The sequence below is a fragment of the Melanotaenia boesemani genome, chromosome 5 (genome assembly GCF_017639745.1).
Source record: "Melanotaenia boesemani isolate fMelBoe1 chromosome 5, fMelBoe1.pri, whole genome shotgun sequence".
Classification (NCBI taxonomy): domain Eukaryota; kingdom Metazoa; phylum Chordata; class Actinopteri; order Atheriniformes; family Melanotaeniidae; genus Melanotaenia; species Melanotaenia boesemani.
In genome coordinates, this window is record NC_055686.1 from 28,691,385 (window position 1) to 28,715,262 (window position 23,878).

General features: G+C 42.7%; 1 protein-coding gene across 11 annotated transcripts in view; it reads right to left on the reverse strand.

Annotated features, from left to right (window-relative positions):
* Window positions 1-23,878, reverse strand: part of ablim2 (actin binding LIM protein family, member 2) — a 101,089-nt gene that overhangs the window by 33,497 nt on the left and 43,714 nt on the right. For all 11 annotated transcript variants that reach the window (XM_041984948.1, XM_041984955.1, XM_041984957.1 and 8 more), the window contains exons 3-6: window positions 12,265-12,448; window positions 5,801-5,913; window positions 5,585-5,711; window positions 3,425-3,518 (exon numbers count right to left, since the gene is read on the reverse strand). In XM_041984948.1, the coding sequence (XP_041840882.1) occupies window positions 3,425-3,518; window positions 5,585-5,711; window positions 5,801-5,913; window positions 12,265-12,448 (518 nt within the window). The remainder of the gene's footprint in view (window positions 1-3,424; window positions 3,519-5,584; window positions 5,712-5,800; window positions 5,914-12,264; window positions 12,449-23,878) is intronic.

Here is a 23,878-nt window from a genome sequence, read left to right on the forward strand (position 1 = left end):
AATCATTAATAATCTCTGCACATGTGCCAGCGCATCATTTTCTCTACCTTATTTTAGTTATGAATGGTAGCAGATATTCCCTAATTAGTCAATACAAAAGTTAATGCAAATACCAACACCAGAACCAGAACTGGACCAGAACTTGACAAACTCGACAACGAAAGCAACAGTAAAAATTCGACACAATGTTACCCAAAGTGAAACTGAGATTCTCAAACAATCAAAGGAAATGACACTGTGCTGTTTTGTGGTCTGAGCTGTGGAATCGGGACTAGAACAAAAACTGCTGACAGGAACAAAGTAATCATGGATCACATTACAGCTCTGGACGAAGGTCTGCCTATTCCTCTACTAACTATGGAGACAGGTGTAGAGATGAAGACAGGTATGGAGATGTCCTCTGGTCCATCCTGGTGAGCTGAAAGGAGAAGCTCTGGATTTACCTGTCCATCTACATTCCTACCCTCACCTACGGTCACCAGCTGTAGGTAGTGACTGAAAGAAGCAGATCATGGATACCCGCGGCTGAAATGAGTTTCCTTCTCAGGGTGTCTGGACTCTGCCTTAGACGTAGGCTGAGAAGCTGGGTCTTCCAGCAGATCAGACTAGAACTGCTGCTTCACACCCAGAGGAGCCAGATGAGGTGGATCAGGTATCTGGTCAGGATGCCGCCTGGATGCCTCCCTGGTGGAGAGGGAAGTCAGGGCTTCTCTGCTTAGGCTGCTGCCCCACCACCGACCGGGGCATAAACCACCATAAGCGGCATTAAAAGGGATGGTTGGATTTTCTTAAACAGTCTTTTAAAGCTTTAAGCAGAGCATGAGGAAATAATGCCACAAAATCAGAACAACTTCTTAATACTTCTTCTAATTTTAAAGTCTCAGTAAGAATGAGCATGATTAAAGCAGCATTAGAAAAAATAAAAGAATTCTTATGTTACTCCATATCAGGGTTAAATGGCTCTAACAACACATCTGCACATGCTCATATTCTTTCTTTTTGGACAAATGTATAAAACGTCCTGATGAGAGTCATCAACACAAGTCAAACTAAGAAACAAACATGACTGGGTCAAAAAGCACTTGCTGGCTTATTATCTGCACTTCCCGTTAACACACTTGAAATGACGGGAGGATTCACTACACTTCAAGCTGCCACAAATTCTGGGAGATAATCCGGCGTTTGAGCTGGAAAATGTGTTTCTGTTGCAGCAGTAACTAAAGCAAGCTTTTACCAGCACTAAGGTGCAGAATATACATTATGAAGGCAAAAAAAAAAGCAAAGCAGTAAACCTTTCATTTATCCTTGAAGCACCTCTAGAAGCTTTCTAATGAAAGGAGTCTTTATATTGAGATTCACCCCAAGGAACTCGGGAGAAATTCATCCTGTGAGGGAAAACTCTGATATAAAGTGGAATAATCTCACCCTAGTGCCAGATTTCTGGCCCAATGGTGATTTCCTTTGGTTCAGACTGTGCTGGTCTCTTTACTTGTGCCAGACCGGCTGAATCGGGTCATTTACACACATCCAGCACAAAGACGCTCAGATGACTTCATGGCAGCAACAATGTGGGGATATGTTGATTCTAACGTCCCTCGTATCTGATGACACATTTAAACCAACATGCAGCCGCTCTGATGCAGGAAGCTGGTGGATGGAAGAAGGGTGAACCTGTAATGTGACTGATGCCATCTTATAGGCATATTTCTTTATATTTCTTCATTGTAACGATTCTTCCTGGCTGTAGAATAACTCACTCAGCACAGCTGAAAACTAGACCTGGTCCTCTCAAAGACACTGGCGACTCCTTTCTATGAAAAGCAAACGTCTTTCCTACACGAGTTGCCAGGCTTGTTCTGTACTCAGCAAAAGCTGCTCTTAGGTTTTCATACACATGCTGCTGGTACTGTTGTGATTGTTCACGTTGAGGTGAAGTAAGACATATATTTATATATATATATATATGCACATTAGGGCTTTTAAATGATTAAAAATTTAAATCAGATTAATCACATCTTACAAACTAAATTAATTTTGATTAATTATGATTGATCACCATTCGTGACTATGCCAGAAATCAGACTTGCATTTACTGTATTGTATAAACAGAACGTGCAAGACAAAGCTCACCAAGGTTTTCTTAGCTGTTTAAAACTAGATGACCACTTTATTACATCTCTGAAAAAGGTCTCATCTGTGCCCCCCTTTTCCTGGTCAGTGCTCCTGCCTGGCCCCCGATCAGAACTTTTCTAGACCCGCCCCTGCATAGCTGAAGTGTAAACCCTGTCTACCACCAGCCAGCTACTGCGTAAGAGAAGTTCCTGCTCTGGTTTATATCTCAGACCTTGTCATAACTTCTCTCACCACATCCATGGCCCTAAACGATCAGACCTGAGTCTCCAACATCTATAGCAGCAACGATCTAGAGAAGACGTCTCCTCACTTCCTTTTCTGTTTTCACTCTCACCAGAGAGGCTGGATGATGACTAGCAAACCTCATTAATAATGAAACGTTACATGAAATAAAGACAAACAACATCTAACTGAAACAGGCTGCTGTTATTAGCATGTTTCATTCTTCTTCATGTGGCAGTGACGTGGATCTGACTGATGTGAGCCTGTTAGATGCTATAGCTAGCACGTCAATTCAAGGTAAATATGTGCCGGTATGAACCATGAACCGCTAGTTTCCTCCTTCTCAGCTGCAGATAAACAAGAACAACAAACGAGATGGCAATAGCAAAAGAAAAGAGGATCAGCTGATCACCGACGGCCATCATGATTCACTACAAGAGAGGGATTAGGAGGAGGAGGCTGCCGCGCTGCACTGCAGCCGACAGAAACGACTTTTGTCCAACATTACGTGAAAAGTTGTTTCTGAAATGCGGTGGGAGTTCAAGCATCCCCATCCCCACGGCTGTGACGCTCTCTCATCCATCCAGAGAGCAAACCAGCTTGTTCCATGTTGCTTCTAGATCCACATCTTGCCGTCATGAAGGATGAATGCTTCTAGTTGGGGTGTGGCAACATATAGATTTTAAAGAGAAAAAGCAATATTTCTTACTGTAGATTTGTCGACTGTAGTTAAATCTTCTAAATTACTCCAAAGATTTTTTTTCTTACAAGCTTTGTAAACTATCTGGTTGGTCTGTTGCATGTAACCGTTAACATTTAGCCATTTTCTGTCTCAGTCAAGGTTAGGGTCATCCTCCACTGCTACCAGTTCCTACTGGGATCTACCTTATCTAAATAAATTTATAGGAAGTAGCATCACAGGTAAGGAAACCAGGCAGTATGTTAACAAATATGTAGAAAAAAAAAGCCAACTTGGTTATTAATATGTTCCTCCTATAGTTACCTTCCTATAATTAGCCTGATTGTTCATTTTAGTGCACAGTTTTTAAGTGAAACCTCGGTACTTTACCTCCAAGACTTTCCCGGTGATGTACTTCTTACAGCTCTCACACTGAATGCCAAACATGGCGTGGTAATCCATCTCGCAGTAGGGGATCCCATCCCTGTTTGGACAACACAGGACAATCAGGCATGTAGCAAAGCATCGGATACGCTTTCCATCCTGCAGAAGACTGTGCATGGTCTCCCTGTCTGCAAACGCCTCAGTCGACACAACTTGGCAGGCTTTTGGCCCAACAGTCACAGCTCAGTCACTGAAACCCGATCCACAAGCATCAAATCAGCTTTACTTATAAAGCACCTTTCACACAGCTGTGTCACAAAGGGCTTTATAAAAATTAAACAATTTGCTACAGAATTATTATTTAGAGCAGACAAAGACAAAAGACAAAAAAAAAAAACAAATCAAAATAGGCACAAGAATGAAAACGGACCAAACACAGTGAATTAAATATAGATTCCATCAGCAAGGTTTTAAGATGTCTTAAACATAGAAAGGGTGTTAGCATGTTGTAGCCACAATGGCAGCTGGTTCTGCAGGAGAGGACTCTAAAAGTCAAAGCCTGCCTCCTGCTATGGATTTACAGACCCTCAGAGCCACAAATAGGCCAAAAAGAGTCATGATGTCAACAATGAGCTCCGTATAAGGTACGTTCTGGTCAAAAATTAATTCCAGGTTCCATCTGAAGTAGTATCCGAGGTTCTTAGCACCCAGGACAATAACCTCATCTTTAACCGAATACATAGAACTTTCTGCTCACTGGTTGATCTTTGGCTGCTCCTGATTGGATATTACCGTCAATCTAAGCTCTCTGATTGGTGGAAAGTCTGAGAGGAAGCTGCTTCATTATCATTTCCAGGTCTAAATAGAGGTTTCTTAGTAACATAGTAGTGATAGTGATCTTTTTCTGATGAAACGTGATAAATAATGCTGTTATCATGGATCATTGTGGATTTACCAGATAGAGTCTCTGAATAAAAACTACATTTAGTGGCTGGATTGTAAACCTCCTGGACAGGATAGAAATGCCTGGAAAACTTAAGTAGATCACCTAAAGGGTAACTATCCATCACAGTTTACCCCACAGAGCTACAGACTACCACTGCTGGTGGTGTAGGAAATAGACCTTGGGGAGATCTGATGGATGTTCAACAGCTGATTGGTTTCCTCAGACTGAATAGTGTCATCTGCACATCAGTGGGAATGAAATACTTTCTAATGATGTGCCCAAATGAAAACATATATAAAGGATAAAACAGGACCAAGACCAGAACCCTGAGGAACTCCACAACAGTCTTGGTGTGTTTAGAGGAAACATTATGCGGATGTAGAAACTGGAATGTAAACCAGTCTGAAGCAGAACTACTGACCCAACAATGTGCTCCATGTAATCAGATGTTCTGGTCAAATTAGGCAGTTGGACGAGAAAGGACCGAATCAGAAAGAAGGTCATGCAAGTTTGTGTAAAGCAGCTTCACCTCATACAAACTGTTTAAAGCCACTTTCTCAGGATCTTAAAAGATAAAAGAACAGCAGGATGTCAGTCTGTGACTGGCTGAAACTTTGGGAGTGAGCTTTATGAGCAACGGTTTAACGACATTACACTTTAGGCTTTTGGAACATAACCAGCTGATAATGACAGACTGATCTGGGTGGGTTCAGAGATGTTGATAAGAGGCAGAACTTCTTCCTAAAAGACATTTTAAATCTCTTTTAAAACTCATCTTTTACCTTGGCTTATAACTCCAGAGTGTGATCATCAGGCCAGGCTTTTCCCTTTTGTCTGTTTATTTTATAGTTGTTTGATGGATTATTTTACCTGTGCCTGTTGGTATGTGAAAGCGCTGTCTGAATAAAGGTTGATTTGATTCTGTACACAGACTGGTTGGGATGGGTGGATTACTTCCAGACACTCACTGTTGAAATTCAGCCAGATTAATGTGAAGAAAGCAGTCTACATGCTAGCACCATGCATTCGAGCATCGACATGCTCACTTCGGTGCAGATTTCATTTATCATGGAGTTAAATGAGTTTCTTCCAGGACGTCTGCTCAGATGATGCATTAGGTGCAAACAAGGAAAAAGGGGGAACTTTGAGAGCCTGGCAACCCACACAGCTACAGCCAAGAGCTATAATGAAACATTGCTGCACTTGCACAGGCGACTTACTTGCTGATGTACTCAGCATTGAGGACCTTGTTGCAGACTTTACACTTGAAGCAGCCCAGGTGCCAGTGCTTGTCCAGCGCTACCAGAGACTGCTCGTTCCTGAACTCCTTCCCACAGCCGCAGCAGTCTGCAGACAGAAAACCAGGTTAGGTGCAGTCTGTGGAGCCGCGAGGCTGCAGCTGGCTCCGAAACAGAAATGGTGGAGGCTTTACTGACTGTGGACAGCCTGGATGGGTGCAGGGCTGCTGGCAGGCAGAGGCTGGGTACACTTCTGGCAGATACACTCCTTCCCGTTAAACGTCACCCGGTCGCCGGCTGGAAACGGCTGTCTGCAAACAGAAAGCAGAGGATAAGACAAGGAAATGCACTGGGTGTGGACAGTTTAAGAAAAAGGTTGTCAAAAGATGTGTTTTCTTCTTCTCTTTAGAAAAGTGAAGAAAAACTAATAAATCTTGTGAAGGAGTTTCGGACTAACCGTTCCTCGTCCCGGTTAATGTGACATTAAGTGAAAGGTTTTATCTCAGCAAGTTACAATTAAAATGAAAACTATAATGAATTTAGTCTCTGCTGCACACCTGGCTCAGGTTTCCTCTGTAAAAATGAAAATAATTAAAATGCAACTAAAATAAGTTCACCTGGACCAAATGGCAGAAAATAAGTTCAGTATTTATTAATCGAGCTGGTTCGATCCACCTCCATGAAGTCGGAATAAGAGAACATGATGTTAAAGTAAAAGAAATGAATCAGGTAGAAATATGTGGTGGACATCCATGAGAGGAAAACTGAGCTCTTTTCTTTTTACAAATATAAATCCTGGTTTTGATGTGTGAAGTATTAAACCTTTTAGAACAGATGGGGCAAAGATGGCCCTGTTGAAAGCATCTCCCGGACCACCTGGACTAAACCCTTTGAAGCGTCGCTTCACCAGAGATCGGGTTCATGTCTGATGTGAGGTTTAGAGCTTCAGCTGCTTCGTTCCACAGAGATACTCACATTCATCCTGACAGTGGCTGTTTTTGAAGGCGAGCCTAAAACGTAATATTTTGCTGGACTTGTGGCCCCATTCCTCAAGACAGAACTGGTCTGAGTCAGGTCTGTAGGCTGCATCATTCATACACGCGTTTTCAGACAAGGTGATGTGTGGGACTGAGGTCAGAGCTTTGTCTGAAACATTGACTTTTCAGTCCTGAAGCAGCTTGGCCTATCAGGGCAGGAACGAGCAAGTATAGTCCTGCAGGTTTTAGATGTTTGCCTGCTCCAAGACACCTGATTCAAATCAAATGCCTCTCCACAGGAACTTGTTGTCAAGTTCTACCCAATCATGTAGACCCATTAATCTGATTCAGACATGCTGAAGCAGGAAACATCTGAAGCCTGCAGGACTCTGGCCGTCGAGGACTGACTTTGCCCGTCCATGGGTCATAGTCAATTTGAAGCTTCAACGTCATGGCTGACCTCTTGAGATGCTACTTAATCTATCCATGTAATGCTCCTTCCTCACGATAGCATGTTTTATGAAGTGCACCAGTACCTCCAGCAGCAAAACAGCCTCACAGCATGATGCTGCCACCACCATGCTTCACAGCTTGGATCTTTATGATCAAACAGGTCTACTTCATCGGGCCACAGGACGTGTCTCCAAAATGTAAGGTCTTTGTCCACCTGCAGACTGTAGTCTGGCTTTTTTCTGTTGCTTGCTTCTTCGTCGCTGAGCCTGTCAGATGATGGCAATGCAGGACTGGTTTCACTGTGGATAATGAGTCCCTGAGCAGCTCCAGCAGCATCTTCCCAGGGTCTGTAGCTTTACTTCTGTTATCGATTTGTAAGTTTTGGACCAAACACATTCATCTCTCTGATACAATCTCCTTCCTGAGAGGTATGCTTGCTGGACGTTCTTACACTTGCATATTCCTTGTAGAACAGATGAATGTGGCACCTTCAGGAATCTGGAAGCAGGACCAAAGGATGAACCGGACTTGTGGACCTCCACAGTTCACTTCCTAATATCTTGTCTGATTTCCTTTGATTTTCCCATGATGTCAAACAAGGAAGTGGTGTGTTTGAGGTGTGGCCTTAAAATACATGCAGGTGTGCGACTTATCAGAAGCTCCCAAAGCAATGACATCACCATCTGGCCTTTATTGCATTTTTTAAAGACATAGTAAACTCTATACGATCTCTCTCAAATAATTTTTGGCCTTTTTAACGGACATGAAAATCAGACAGAAGTTAAACGGTTAATTCTGCCAAACAGCTGCAGAGGAAAAGGAGCAACTCAGAGCGTCCTGGAGCCGGCTTCATTCACCAGTTACTGCCGAGAGACACAACAAGCACAATGAAACCGTGTTAATGTCTCTTGGCCGTTTTCGCCTCCACAAAGCTGCTGTCACCAAGTGCAACAGGAAGGAAGATGATTGGCTGCCGCGTGCTGCTTCCTCCAGCTCTGAGATGTGATATTAGAGCTGGATTAAAGCTGTCAGAGCAGGAGGAAAACATGCTCTCTGGGGCTGAGATTACAGGTTACTCACGTATAAACAGAAACGTTTCTACAAACTCAAACATCATCTTTGCAAAGTCTTACATTATAAACTGTACCTGTGCCTGATTCACCCACAGTATCTCACATACCTTGATGTTTTCTATGAGCTGAACCAAATCATATGGAATTAACACAGGGTGAGGATTATGGACGATAAATGACACTATAACACCAACACAGATACAGCTGAGTCTTATGTCTCATGTTAAACTGCATCTGCTCTCTACCACCTATTTTTACATTTCTCACAATAAGCCTGAGTGTTTGGCCTCCACAAAAGCAACATTTGTTATAAGATGATCACATAACAAACCTCAAATGTCTCCCTGGAACATTCTGATCTGAGTTCAGCGAAGGGGTCATCAATGTATGAGAAGAGGGAGTCACGTCTGCACATAAACGCGTGCACAATGAAAAATCCACTCCATGTTCAAAAGAGACTCTGCACCAGCTGCAGGACACACCGACAGCGCTCCTACATTCCAGCCAGGGAACAGATCCTGTTACCTCTCTGCTCCTGAGAGACAGCACTGGCCATACCACATACAGCGAGAAGGAGCCTGTGCACAGCAGAAACAGGTGAGGACTGTACGATGAGACACGTGTCCTCATGGGCTTTTCTATATTTACATGTATATGCACTACAACTGTATGTAACGCCACAGCTACCCTGTACGAACAACCCGCTGAGAGAAGGCTGGCATTTTCCTCACAGTTTTATTTGGTGAGAACAATTCAACAGCCAAATAAAAACTAAGGCACAAGGACAAAATAATGAAGCATCAGCATGCACTGACACTGCAATAGAAACTAAACTAAGTTAACTAATCAGACTTCATGGTGCTCTCTGGGTGTCGCTTTCTGTAGCCTGTGCAGGTGTTTCTTCTCTTATTTTGTAGGTTTTCCCTGGTATTTCCTGCTTTGCTTTCTGCTTCCTGACGGTGGTGCACCTGGTTTAATTTATGCTTCTTGTTAGTTCTTTTGTGTATTTTTACCCCCTCGGTTTTATTTACTCTCTGGCATTTCATTGTAGTCTTCGTGTCATGGACCCATTGTGTTTCCTCTGGCTCCTCATGATTATTAAAACCTTGCTCTGCACCCATCTGCCTCCTGCATTTTGGGTCCTCTCAATCCATTCCCCGACATTTATGTCATTATTTGGAAACGTAGGATGAGCTGGGAAGAGATTAGATCAAACTTAGTATCCATGAATGGTATGAGCCCATTTATGCTCACTTTACAAAAATAGGAACATCCATTTCAAAAGTCAAATGTTGTCAAACATCATTGCCCACATGCTCCTGAGCATGTTATACTTTGGCATGGTTGTTAAACATCACATCCACTAGCGGGCGGTGCAGAGTTCCCTGCAATTCCAAACATGGTGATGGTGGAGATCATCCTTCACATTAGAATGATAATATCTTTTGGTAAACGAACATCTGCACGAGATGCTGTTGCCATGGTAACTGCTGAACGAGCTCAGAGCATCACAGGTAGGCTGTATTCCCTTTTCTTTATATTGTTGTTTTTTAAAAGTTAAACATATGAACTTCATCTGGAAGCATCAGAGGAAAGGTCTCAGTCTGCAGCTGCAGAGGAGAACCACGACCTGCAGGACCTTCCACACCGAGCTGCTTTCTGATCACATCAGCAGAGATTTAATGAGTTTAAAGTTGCTTACTTACAGTTTAATTACTGTTTCTTTCAGGTGCAACCTTTCCAAAGCTGGAGAGGTAGTGTACCAGAAGAGGAGTAGACTGAGGCCGGACATTACTGAGCAAATACTTTTTTTAAATAAAAATCTATGAAACTTCATCAAGTTCGACAAGTGTTTGTCTCAGAATTCATGTTAATATAACTGGATGAAATCAGTAACACCATCACTATCCCTGCTGCACCAGCACCCTTCCCTCATATGTTTAATAATGCACATGTACCTGCTAGTAGACTACTGTCATTACAGATTGGTAAACTTTAAATTACACCATAAGCTAGTTACTTAAACCAGTGTTTACCTAGCAGCCCCTTTTTATCATTTATATGAACGACAGAAGCAGCTATTCACACCTGTTAGAAAACATTTCTGTTATTGAACACGTAGTCAGAGATGAGACAGACGTGTAGAGAGAAAAGCTCAACACTTCCCTCTGATGCATCAGACAGCCACAGCCAGCAGATGGCGCTCTCTGACCGAGACGTTTTCCCTATGATGCGTCAGATGGTCACAGCCAGCAGATGCCGCTCTCTGACCAAGACAAATGTTCCGACATAGTGAGACGATTTCAGGCAGTATGGCCTCGGCTTCACCATTGCTATGGCTCCGTGGCTTACTGCTGTGGTCTTCGGTATATTTTCCTGGAAGGCTCCCAGTAAAGCACTGAAGTGACCAAACATTCCCAGATATTGAGCCAGTCTGACTTTCAGTAGGTCAGTTTGCTGACACATTACAGTTTAGAAGGATTCTTCTTCTTAAGGTCACAGGGTCGACAGTTAACCAGTAGGGGGCAGTGTAGGGACCAGTGAGACCAGATGTAAGGTCACAGGGTCGACAGTTAACCAGTGGGGGTAGCTTAGGGACCAGTTAGACCAGATGTAAGGTCACAAGGTCGACAGCTAACCAGTAGGGGGCAGCGTCGGGACCAGTTAGACCAGATGATAGGTCACAGGGTCGACAGTTAACCAGTAGGGGTCAGCGTCGGGACCAGTTAGACCAGATGAAAGGTCACAGGGTTGACAGTTAACCAGTAGGGGGCAGCGTAGGGACCAGTTAGACCAGATGTAAGATCACAGAGTGGACATTAAACCAGTAGGGGGCAGCACAGGGACCAGTTAGACCAGATGTAAGGTCATGGAGTTGAAAGGAACCAGTAGGGGGCAGTGTAGAGACCAGTCAGACCAGACATTTGATGTTAAGCAACATAAGATTTGTGAACTGTGTGGAGCAACTCACTGGTGCTGACTTTGAAAAACTTTATCAGTAAAGCTGATAATTGTACGAAATTAATGTCGGACAGGATTAATATCAGAATATGTAAATCTATGAGCTCAGCTGCTACTGATTTATTTCAATCTGTTTAATAAACAGAAGTCGATCTCCATCATACACGTCTAAAGCATCTGAGCCAATAATACTGAGTTTTATTCCAAAAATGATTCAGGTTCATTTCAAGTCTTGTCTATTTAACCTCAGAAACAACAACTGTTAGTATTTAGTTACATAAAGTATATGTGTATGTAAATATCCTTACTGGAGGCTATATTAAATTAAATGTAAAATATTCATCCCGCAGGAAATATTCATTATAAAGACTATAAATTACTCTTTAGTTGGTTTTAATGTGAACAATGAATTCAGTACCTGCAAGGAACAACCTCCTATGTCCCGGACATGTTATCACTATATAGCACTACAGTACCAGGGATGGATGGATGGGTGGATGGCTGGATGGATGGGTGGATGGATGGATGGATGGATGGATGGATGGATGGATGGATGATTTGATGGATGGATGGGTGGGTGGGTGGATAGATGGATGGATGGATGGATGGATGGATGGATGGATGGATGGATGATTTGATGGATGGATGGGTGGGTGGGTGGATAGATGGATGGATGGATGGATGGATGGATGGATGGATGGATGGATGGACTGACAGATAAATATATTACTCATGGTTAGAAGTTTGCAGGTGATCTCAGCTCTCAGTGTTAAGACGTTCATGAGTTTCTCTTTCCTGATTCGTCTGCTACCAGTGAAGCCTGAGACTACTGCAGCTAAGTTTAGAGTGTAACTCTGGATAATCAGACAGACTAAAGGTTGATTCATTCAGTTCTGTCAGGCAGCTTTAGGACAGGGTTGACAAAGACCACTGAGAACATCCTAAATATAATTATCACTGATGCAACTCCGTTGTTTTTTCTAGTTTATAGCACTGCTGCTGTCTCTACATTTCTTGTTCTTTTAAACCTGAAAGTAAACACAGAGTAACAAGCTAAATAACACATAAGACAACAAACCAAAAAAAAAATAAAAAACTAACTAAAATTTAACACTTCGGACGAGTTGCAAGTTCCATTAGAAAACAACAGAGTTCACTTCAGCGGAATCTGGATTTTACACATATTCCTGGGTCTTACTTGCATGAAGCGCAAACGAAACAGCGGGGATGGTAGGTCTTTCCGAGGGCTGACACCACCTCCCCCTCAATGAAATCCTGACAGCTGAAGCAGCGAGTCCCGTACAGCCGCTGGTAGTCCACAGTACAGATGTATTCACCTTGCCGCACAAAGAAGCCTCCCTGGGCAAGTTCGCAACCACACACTGCAGAGAAGGGTGGAGAGAAGGTGGAGGAGGGAGAGTGGGAAAAGAGGATGAAAGGAAAATGAATGATATAAAGCTTATTATTGAACAACATAGACAAAAATAGGTATCAATACGACCACATCATATGTCCCTTTAGCATCATGTCTCTTGAGACGGGTTCAGTTTTTTATTTATTTATATGAATATTATTACAGCATCCACTTTAAGTTTAGTTTCTATAAAAGCTTTGTCTTGGAGCAGGGACCTTCAGCTTAAGATTTTGTTTTAAGAGCGCATGTGAAGTCCATTTCCAGGATCATAATTTCATGCAATGATGATGAATGATGATGAAAGATATTTCATTAATCCCTAAAGGGATTTTATTTTCCTGCATTACTATAAAACAACTACAAAAGGCCGACGGGCATTAGTTACAAATAAAAAGGTTCTAGGTTTGGGCAGATATTACTTATTGTACTGTTGTCGCTAGCAGCAAAGCTGAAGAAGCCTCTGACTGAACGCATTTAGTTTAATCACTATGTTGTAGGGAGGCACTGCAGAGTTATCCATTAGGTTACAGACTTGTGCTGCATTCTTCTCCGCGAACCCTAACCCTAAACAGAGGACATTTTCTTTCTACAGTTTCTCTGCAAGCAAACAGAACTCTCCATCACAGACTTACAGAGGATGCAACACCTTGCTGAAACATTGACCTAAGCTTCCTCAGGTAGTAGAGTCAGCTCTGTGCCGTCTGGTGGAGAATTGCTGCATTTCCAGATCATTCTGTTGTCCAAGTGAACAGGTATCCTCCACCACTTCCATCTCCATTCTCAGGATTCTTGGTCCTTCTCAAGGTACTGCCTCATTCTTTGTTGAGGCATCTAAAACCAGCTAATAGGCAGGCATTATGTAAACGTGTTTCAAGGAGATGTGAGAAAAACAAGGTGTTTCACGCACTTTAAAGGCAGATTTATACTCGTGTAGTATCTGCTTGCAGTCAGATACGGCATAGCCGACACTGGTCGGTCAGCTCTAGCTTACACTGGTCAGATACGGCGTAGCCAACGCTGGTCAGTTATGGCGTAGCTTACACTGGTCCGATATGGTGTAGGCGATGCTGGTCTGTTATGGCGTAGCCGACGCTGGTCGGTTACGGCGTAGCTTACACTGGTCGGTTGTGGCGTAGCTTATACTTGTCGGTTATGGCGTAGCTTACACTGGTCGGTTATGGCGTAGGCGATGCTGGTCGGTTATGGGGTAGCTTACACTGGTCGGTTATGGCGTAGCTTACATTGGTGAGTTATGGCGTAGCCGACGCTGGTCGGTTTCGGCGTAGCTTACACTGGTCGGTTACGGCGTAGCTTACACTGGTCGGTTAAGGCGTAGCTTACACTGGTCGGTTATGGTGTAGGCGATGCTGGTCGGTTAAGGCGTAGCTTACACTGGTCGGTTACGGCGTAGCTTACATTGGTCGGTTATGGCGTAGCCGACGCTGGTCGGTTACGGCGTAGCTTACACTGGTTGGTTACGGCGTAGCTTACACTGGTCGGTTATGACGTAGCCGACGCTGGTCGGTTACGGAGTAGCTTACACTGGTCGGTTATGGCGTAGGCGATGCTGGTCGGTTATGGCGTAGCTTACATGGTCGGTTACGGCGTAGCTTACACTGGTCGGTTATGGCGTAGCCAACGCTGGTCGGTTAAGGCGTAGCTTACACTGGTCGGTTATGGCATAGTTTACACTGGTCGGTTATGGCGTAGGCGATGCTGGTCGGTTATGGCGTAGCCAACGCTGGTCGGTTATGGCGTAGGCGATGCTGGTGGGTTATGGCGTAGCTTACACTGGTCAGTTATGGCGTAGCTTACACTGGTCGGTTATGGCGTAGGCGATGCTGGTCGGTTAAGGCGTAGCTTACACTGGTCGATTACAGCGTAGCTTACACTGGTCGGTTATGGCGTAGCTTACGCATAAGCGTGTGGGACGATATGCTGCTCTGGACAGGATAGCGTTTTCACAATCCACATGCTCCCCTCTGCGGTTCATTCCACATTTTCCTCACAAACTGGCTGCATTTCAAAGTGAACAGATTTACACTAGTATCAGGTTTATCACCAGGAGGCTACAATAAAGGAAAAAACCATCAAACACTAATTTTCTGAGTTTCAGCACTGAGCTTAATTTAAAAATAATCATAATGTTGAGCAAAGCCAGTTGTTTTCTCCACTGTCTTTAACCCAAAGCAGAGGTTAGAGTGTGTATTAGCAACTGTGTGTGTGTGTGTGTGCGTGTTTGTGTCTGGTTTTTTAACAAAACGTGACAGGAACTCACAGATGATTATGCCTGGTAACCATAGCAACTGGATGACATCACATGGTAGCCATGCCCTAAGGGAAGCCTGATTTTATTTTTCCTGTCCTTTAGCACAATAACAACCCCTCCCGTTGGCTTTTCCCCCCAATCCTTTGTTTCTGGAAAGAACAACAGAAAGATAAATTATGTTTGTGCTGGATGGTGTCTTTCCACAGTTCTGCACAAACACACAAGGTCTGAAACCTGCTGGGACCTGTGAAGTGTCAAACAACGCCCCCCCCCCCCCCCTTACTACACAAAACTAACACATATGTACATACATGTGGAAAAGTGAGAAGGTATGACATCACACACGTCAAAGAAAGGCATGCCTATCGAGGTCGTGTCCATATAATCACGATCTGTACCTCCACCCATCAACATGATCTCATAGGCCGTGTGGTTTTTCTAGGTTTTTATTACTTGATGTTGCAAAACTGCTGGGATGAAACTGCTGCTTTAAGGGGTTGGAGGAATTTTAGTGATGGACACTGTTGTAAACAAAACAGGCTTAACGACGTGATTCCTCTGGTTTATACGCCAGACGCCTGTGATTCCTCTGCAGGGTTAGCCTAACCCTAACCCTCCCTGCCAAAGGGAAACTCCCACAGTCCATTCTTACCCCTCTTATCCCCCTTGTATAAACTCTGACATGTTGAATACGGTTTTCCAGCACGTTTCCCTTTTTTTTTTATCACGTCCTACCATGGGGTAAAGCCACCATTTAAACAAACACAACAATACAAGCAGGAATGTTTGCTCAGGAAGTGCAAGACATACTTTCCAGCAGCTGCTGCTAGTTCCCTTACATCCTGTTCACATCTGGCAACCTGGAATGAGATAATACCCCAGGCTGATGGAGTAAACACCAGCAGATGGATGGATGGATGGATGGGTGAGTGGATGAATGGATGGGTGGACTACGGGTCATCTAGCAGTCAAAATGGTCACCAGTGTCCAAGTTGAAGGGCTGGATCAGGGATGGGCAACTCAAGGGATGTAGTCCCGCAGGTTTTAGACATTTTCCTGCTTCAACACACCTGACTCAAATCAGTCATTGTGCAGAACTTCAAAGGCTGTTGGGTCCATTTAATTTGAGTCAAGTGCATTGGAGCAGGGAATAATGAAAACCTGTATAACAGCAGCCATCGTAAGACTGGATTGAGTAGCCCTGATCTAGGTATTAGTAAAGTTATGATTCATCTTAGAGACATTAATGATGATCCAGAAGGAAGAAAACCCAGAGATCTGAAACATGTCTTAATGTAACAATCAGGACCTTACTGATTCCAAAGCAAATGATTCTGGAATAGACATTAGCAGCATCATTAGCAGGTCCTCCTTGCCAGTCCCTTGTTGCTTGTGTTGCTGTTAGATGTAGTCTATGCCATTTATCTGCACCAGTCTGCCTCTTCTGCCTGCACTTGAGTCCTCAAGCCTGGGCTTCTTGTACCTGCAGTGTTTTGGTGTTGTTGTTCAGCCTAAGTGCAGCGTCCCATGAAATCATCTCAGTGATGATTCTGAGCTGCCCATCCTCTCTGGCTTGAGCAGGCCAGCAGCTGAACTTATAAAGTTCATGAATCATTTACCACATTAGCTCCATCAGATACAGAAAACACCAACATGCTCTTCGCTTCATGCTTCTTGAAAACTAGTCCATAATGCAGATGAAAGGTGTGTCTGAATCAATACATCACTGCTAATGGAAACAGTCAAGTCTGCTTCTCCGTCATCCATCTCTTCTCTTTTATCTCTCATGTCCGTCGGTTCGTTCAGGTGGACCATGTTAACAGGCAGGGAGTGGTTAGAGTGATAAGCCAGCTGAGGTCGGAAAGCTGACCCACAAGAAGCCCTAACACCATCCTCTCTCCTCAGCTCTGGCCTAGAATTAAAATGTTTCTGTTGTTTTGACTCAGCTGATCAAGGTGCTACATACATCTTTGTTTTGTATTTTCTTTCAAATTCTAGCAGCAACTTCACCACTTACGTCTGATTCCAAGACTTTCCAAGAAAGTATGCTTCATTTCCCCATAGGCAGTTATAAAGGACTCCCAGCTGGAGCACTTCTGGTCCTGGTTTGGCAGGAAAGCCCTGCAGCTGCATTGTAAAAGGTTAAAAACTTCATGATAAAATGTTTGCATCCATCAATTTTCTGAGTCACAACAGCTATCAGGCTTGATCAGCGATTAGCAAATCTGCTTTCGTTATTCTCCATGTAGAAACATCCAAGGCTGCTGGGGGACGTCCCATGATGCACTGGGCTCCTCTTTGCTCTCGTTACTCTCCATGTAGAAAAATCTGACGTTGTTGTCATTACTTTGTGTTTCTCTTCTTCTTTCTCTGCAGGAATCCCTGGATTTCTGTTGCTGGTTCACCTCTTTCCTGTCCCCTCCACCCCCAACTGGTCCAGGGAGATGGTAGGTAGAACCTCCTGGTTCTGGTTCTGATGGAGATTTTCTTTCCTGGTTCTGGTTCTGATGGAGGTTTCCCTCAGCTAGGTCTTGTGAACTGGTTTATATGAACACAGTTATAAAGTGGACTGATGTGCATCACGTGGTAGATTTGTTTTAGTTGGACTGGATCTAGAATGAATCAGACTGAGTGTAAATATTCCTTGAACTTGTCTGAAACCAACAAGGTGAACTGTTCTAGACCATTTTTATCTTCTGTAGGTTTTGATGGTTTTCCTGACTAAAAGCTGCCCCCTGCCGGGCGGCTCCATAACCCCAGATAACTTTTAGTATTTACATGATTCTTCAACCAGAAATCAGGATCGTTCTGAATCAGCCTTCAGCCTTATCTGAAACTCATTTTCAAGCACAGATTTCATCATTTTACAAAGTTTCCATCCCCATGACGTGTGTTTGTGTGTGTGTGTGTGTGTGTGTGTTCAGCCAGCACGCCTCATCAGATGAGATCATAATACAGCTAATTGGCCATTTTCCCTGGACTCAGCTGAGGATAACACAAATTGTGGGCGACACGCCTAAACCCAGATGAAACTGTGCTTTGAGGGATTGGCCTTTTTGGCTGTTAAGGGCATATGATGGCTGTGGACCAGTACAGGTTTGGTGGGTTCTTTACTGAAAGGAACCTGTTTATGCCCCATAATAAGCCAGAAAAACGAAGAATTAACATCCAAACTAGGAAAATCTACACACTAATAAACTGAGACAATACTAGATCTCAGGAAGGTGTAAAGGTTGCCGCGTGGTGGGAACATGATTACATCACTTTCCAAGGAAACTGATAATGTCCATCTCTAAAGGCTTATCTCATGTACTGAAAAGCCACTTACATAATGTGAAAGTTCTCTGGGTCTCTGAGGTTTTCAGTGTGTTATTGAATCTTCTTCCTCAGCAGTGAAGGATCTCCGAGCCAAGCCGGATGTGTGTTTCCTTGCTTGTTTAAATGAGCGGTTTCATGCTTGAGTGGATGGATGTGCAACAAACTTGCCCTGTTGTGATTTCTATAACTAAAACATGATGCAGCTGTCTTGTTCATGTTCACACCAGGTCTAGTGAGAAAACAGTCACAGATTCAAAGATGTTTAGAAGCTGAAACTTGTGTCAAGCATCGAGCTAACACCTGGTGCGCCACATTAGGGTCACGCCATGAAATGACTGGTCACATTCAACAGCTGATCAACCATATTTTAGTAGATTAACACATTAATTTAAGCTGCTCCGGTCAATGTAAAAACTAAATAATTCAAGTTGATATGTCATTAATTAATCTAAAAACCAATAACATGTCAAAGTAGTTTTTGGTTGGTTCAATCCCCTTTCTGCAATTGGTTCGCGTGAACTGAACTAAGACCTACATTTTTAGGTGGACCAGAGTTCGATTCATTGATCCACATCATTCACACCTCCCTTAAATGAACTGGACTTTCGGAGCAAACAAACTGGGATTGGAATATGCAGGGCTGGGGTGAATGCACCTTTAAGGTCTATTTATGCTGGATGCAGAAGACGGACACGCAGACGGGCAGACAGGTTCTTCCGTCTTCTGCGTTGGTTGCGTATGTAATTTGGTCCTTTCTCAGGGAGCTTAGCTATCCGTCAATTGAGCAATACCAGCGGAAACCACAGGGGCAGCGCTGAGCAGAACAGCTGAAATGCGACCAGTGAAAGAAACAAACCAGAGAAGAAGAAGAGGCTCAGGAAGGTAACAAAAAAGAAGAATAAAGACAAGAACAACAGCTGTGTCCCAATTCAGGGTCTGCACACTTCGAAGTGCGCAGACTACGTAGGCTACAGTGTCCTCCGTAGTCTCCACACTTCAAAGTCTGCTTAACGTTCGTGAAATGGGACAGCCTACCTAGTCTAGAAGAATTTCCCATAGCAACAACACAGGACATTGAATCACTTAAACCTCTGAAATTACTCGTAGGAAACGTCAGTAGACGCTGAACACGGAGCGGCAACACCGACAGTAAAAAAACAAAAAAACAAACAAAAAAAAAAAAAACGGTTTGAGGCTCTGTTGTTTTCCAGCCGGTACACACTTCATTAACCCCTTAAAAGTCACTGAATATCAAATATTACCGAACTTTAATGTCACCATTTAACAAACATGCTTTAAATGTACTTGATTTTGTAACGTTTATACTAAAGTGTAGTTATAAAAAACGTACTTTTTTTAAATAAAACTTTATTTAAACTTAATACGACTCTTCTGAGGTTGCTGATTCGCCACCGTCCTGTGCGCAATGAATTGTGGGAGAAAAGAGGCCGTGAAGGATGCACCACCAGCAGCCTTCGTTTGAGGCCAAATGAAGTGCGGATTCGAAGGGTGGATTCGGAGGGTCCTTCAAATTCTGTGAATTGGGACAGTACTTCGCGCACCGCGATGACGTATGTGGCCGACGAATCCGCACTTCGAAGTGTGCAGACCCTGAATTGGGACACACCCAACAACTGTAGAAATTGCACGAGCTTTTGAAGAAAGAATGTATACAAGTGTTTAGGCAATGTTGGGCGGTTGGAAATAACTTCATAGCGAAGTTCATAACCTTGGAGTGTTGATAGACTCAGACCTGATTTTCAGCAGCCACATCAAAGCTGTCACTAAGAAGCTTTTTACCAGCTCAGAAAAATCAACAGAATTAAAAGTTTAGTCTCCCAGAAAGACCAAGAGAAACTCATCCATGCATTCATCTCCAGTAGACAGGATTACTGTAATGGTGTTTTAACAGGACTCCTAAAAAGAGCATTAAACATCTGCAGCTCATCCAAAACACTGCTGCTAGAGTTTTAACCAGGACTTAGAGATCTGAACACATCACACCAGTTTTGAAATCTTTACACTGGCTTCCAGTCAGTCACAGAATAGATTTGAAAACCCTTCTGATTGTTTACAAATCCCAGAATGGTTTAGGCCCACAATACATCTGTGATATGTTCAGAGAATATAAACCTAGCAGAGCTCTTAGATCCAAAGACTCTGATCAACTAGTCCAGACCAGAGTCCAGACTAAACATGGAGAAGCAGCATTTAGCTGTTATGCTGCAAACAAGTGGAACAAACTGCCAGTGGAGATTAAACTTTCACCAAATGTAGACATTTTTAAATCCAGGTTAAAACCATTTCTTTTCTCATGTGCCTATGCATGAAATCTGCATCCTAACTTTTTAACTTATCTTGCTTTTAGTCATTTTAAAGTAATTTATTATTTTATTGTGATTCTTGCTATGTGGTTGTCATATAATATGAGTTATATTCTCATGTGGTGAAGGTAAGGGTGACCTTGACTCTACCTCATGTTTCTCATGTGTGTGCTCATGTGTGTGAGAGCATAATCAGGGTTTAATATAGGCTGCATGTGACGTGAGCTTCATGCTATGAATGTGTGACCTTGACTGCAGCTCCTGTTTTACAGTAGCTCACCATCATGGGGAGGGGCTGGGTCCTTGTCATTCACCAGTCCTTTTCACAACCTTCATTGCTAGTTTTCAGCTGGCTAAGGGGACTGGATTTGAAAGGAAAAATAAATCCATTTACCAGTTTAACAAGGAAAATGCAAGCAGCCCTTTCCTTCACCGAACAAGAAGAGGGGAAGTCAGCCTATTGCTTCGGCTCCAAACACTGGTCTTCTTTCATTTATACCACACAGGATTTTACTCCGTACAGTCACACTGATTACACCAGGCTGTCCACGCCCAGCTGCCAGCTAAGGGACATAGCTCTCCAGTACAGAACAGGGCAGTGGCTTGTTTACAGCATCCAGCCGAGGATACTGTAAGACCAAATATGTAAAAACAACTATATGGAGTGCAAACATTACTTGGAGGACTGGCTGTGGCAACACTTGGCTTGTTGTTTGGTAGTTAGGACAGAATAAGGATGTAAAAAGTAGAGAAAAAACTGCCCTAAGTGACTGAAATTATGGATGCTTGGAAACAATCTGAAGGTGAATTGCAGCAGGGAAACATCTAAAAGCTGCAGGACAGCAGCCATGAGGTGCAGAGTTGATAAACCCTGAGCCAGTGCATCAGGTAAATCTTCACAAATAACTAAATAAAAAAAGTTTGAAATGACTTTGTGTGAGATGAGGACAGAATTTTTCTTTTTTTATTGAAGTAAAAGAAATCAACATTCTAATTTATTTAGATCCAAAATTTTCAGGTCCAAAAGAATATTACTAACATTACTAGACAGCACCAGCTGGTTTTGTAATAAAATGACCCAGTAAAACCAGTTGTTGCCAGTGGGTCTGATGGTTTACTGGTCCCAGTTTAGCATTATACAGCCTAGGTCTGATGGTTTTCTGGTTCCAGTTTAAAGTTATCCGATGGGGTTAACATTATTTTAGTACAAAGGAAGTAACAAACTAACGTTTACTGCTGTGGTGCTAAGCTAGTTGCTAACATAGATGCTAACATTAGCTTTATATTGTAGTGACTAACCTCTCCAGGTGAGTTTAAGGTGGATGAGGTGGCTCCAGCTTCCTTGATTTTTATATCCCAGATGTTGCAGTTTGATGGTCTTTTTTATTTCCCCAATATGAAGCTTTTATATCCAAAGGTTACAACGATGGCAGCAACAGGTGTGCTCACCTGAGCTGTCATTGTTCGTGTTGATGGCGCGTCTGTGTTTGTGTGACATTAACCTCGTGAACCCTAGGGTTATTGGAGGTGTAGTTCACCTGAACAGACCTACCCAAATTAAATCAACAATAACTACTGTAATTTTCAGGTCAATGTACATAACCTTGGTCTCAATGGATAGGTAAGACCCTATGGAATATAAATCCAGTGTCAGAAACATTGTGAATGTTAATATGTCTGTGCAAATTGAGATAAACCATAGGTAAAAATTAAAAAAAATTATCTCGCCTAATTGTTTTTTTTTTTTACACAGATAAAAACATCATGATAGAAATCATTTTGTGCATAAAGATACCGCTGCAATCATTCAGCAACACCTTGACTACAACTGTACAAAGTTTCATGAGAATAGAACAAAGCCCATAGCTTTTATGCAGGTTTTAGTGTGGATAGTACCAGGCGGACTCTCCATTTGGCCACTTGGATACCCAAACTGTGCCAAATTGTGCTGTGTCTATATTTCCTCCAGAGCTTCTAACATGGTGTATTTGGTTCTTTGTATTTTCTTGTACATTTTTATGGCTTTTATCCTTCGTTCTTAATGGATAAAAAGTCAAAATGAAGCAAAGAAATGAATGCTGTTCGATATTCGCTCTTTCCGGTGCGCCCACGTGCATAACTGCAGCAAAACGGTAATGATGCTCCTTTGTTTACACGCAAGCATTTATACCTGACAGATGAAGCCTCATTCAAGTGTAAGATATCGTTGGAAAGCTTGTAAGATGTAGAATTTGACCAAACTTTATTTACACTGCCAAGGCCCACAACAAGACAACAAAATGGCTGTGAATGGGAGCATATGACATGTTAGCGCATGACGCTGTTTCAGGATTATGGATTACTACGCTGTGAGTTTTGGTCAAAGAACAGTGTGGATAGACTGAAAATGACCGCAAAAAGGTAAGGAAATAAAAAATATTGCTGTTTGTGAGAATAGCTTAGGGATTTGGTGCTGTATTTGGTGATAAACATGCTATCTGGTAAGACTAGCTGTGACATGCGAAGATTAGCTTTGTGATTGTTTTGAGACTGACATGAGGTGCTTGGCGAATATCTTTTTATGCTTGGTATCATATGAAAGTGCAGCTTTTCTAGTTTCATTTAATACCCAATATGTTGGGGTGGAGTGAACGGATCGCACGTTGTGTTGAATTGTGTTTCGGGTGTTACTCGTTATGGTGGCGCTGTTGTTTGTGGCATACGTATTTTAAAATTGTTATAAAACAAATACTTTGTTGACTAACTTGGAGAGTTGATTTAGTGGCATTAGGTATTCTTCTTTGAGACACATTATAAATAAAATATCCTTACATCATTAAAGTAACTTTTTTACACACATGAACTTGTGTTTACACCTGTTGGACCCACTGGTGGGTCCGTCAGGCTTAAGAGGTTAAATCTGTGTTATGTTTGAGGAAATGACAAAAGACATGAGATCAGACAAAGAGGAGATTATAAAGAAAACATTCAAAATAAAACATTGTTTACGAGTTTCAAATCACAAGTTGAATCTCAAGTCTTTTGAGTGCAAGTCGAGTCTCAAATATTTTGAATGTGAGTCCAAATCGAGTCTGAAGTCACTGGAAATGCAAGTTAATTGTAACTCAAGTCTTGACCTTCACTCTCACGACATGCAGATCTTCTGGGATCAGTGGTAAATCCCAGTGGTTCTGTTCACACATGAACATATAAGTTGGGACCTTACATTTATCTTATTTATCCACTGAATGATGTTATTACAGCGGACAGTACAAACCCAGCTCTCCAAGCTCAGACTAGCAAAACAAACTCATAAAAAATACGACAACTTCATTTTTCCTTTGCTTTCTTTTCGCTTTTCTGGACCAGGGGTACTAAGCACTGATTCCTCTTTTAGGCTAGATCTTACACTGAACTGGTCCAGGTTGTAAACACATTTCATCTTAGATGGCAAACGAGCCAAAATCATTAACATACAACTTCAGCTAATATTAAAACTGTTTAGTTG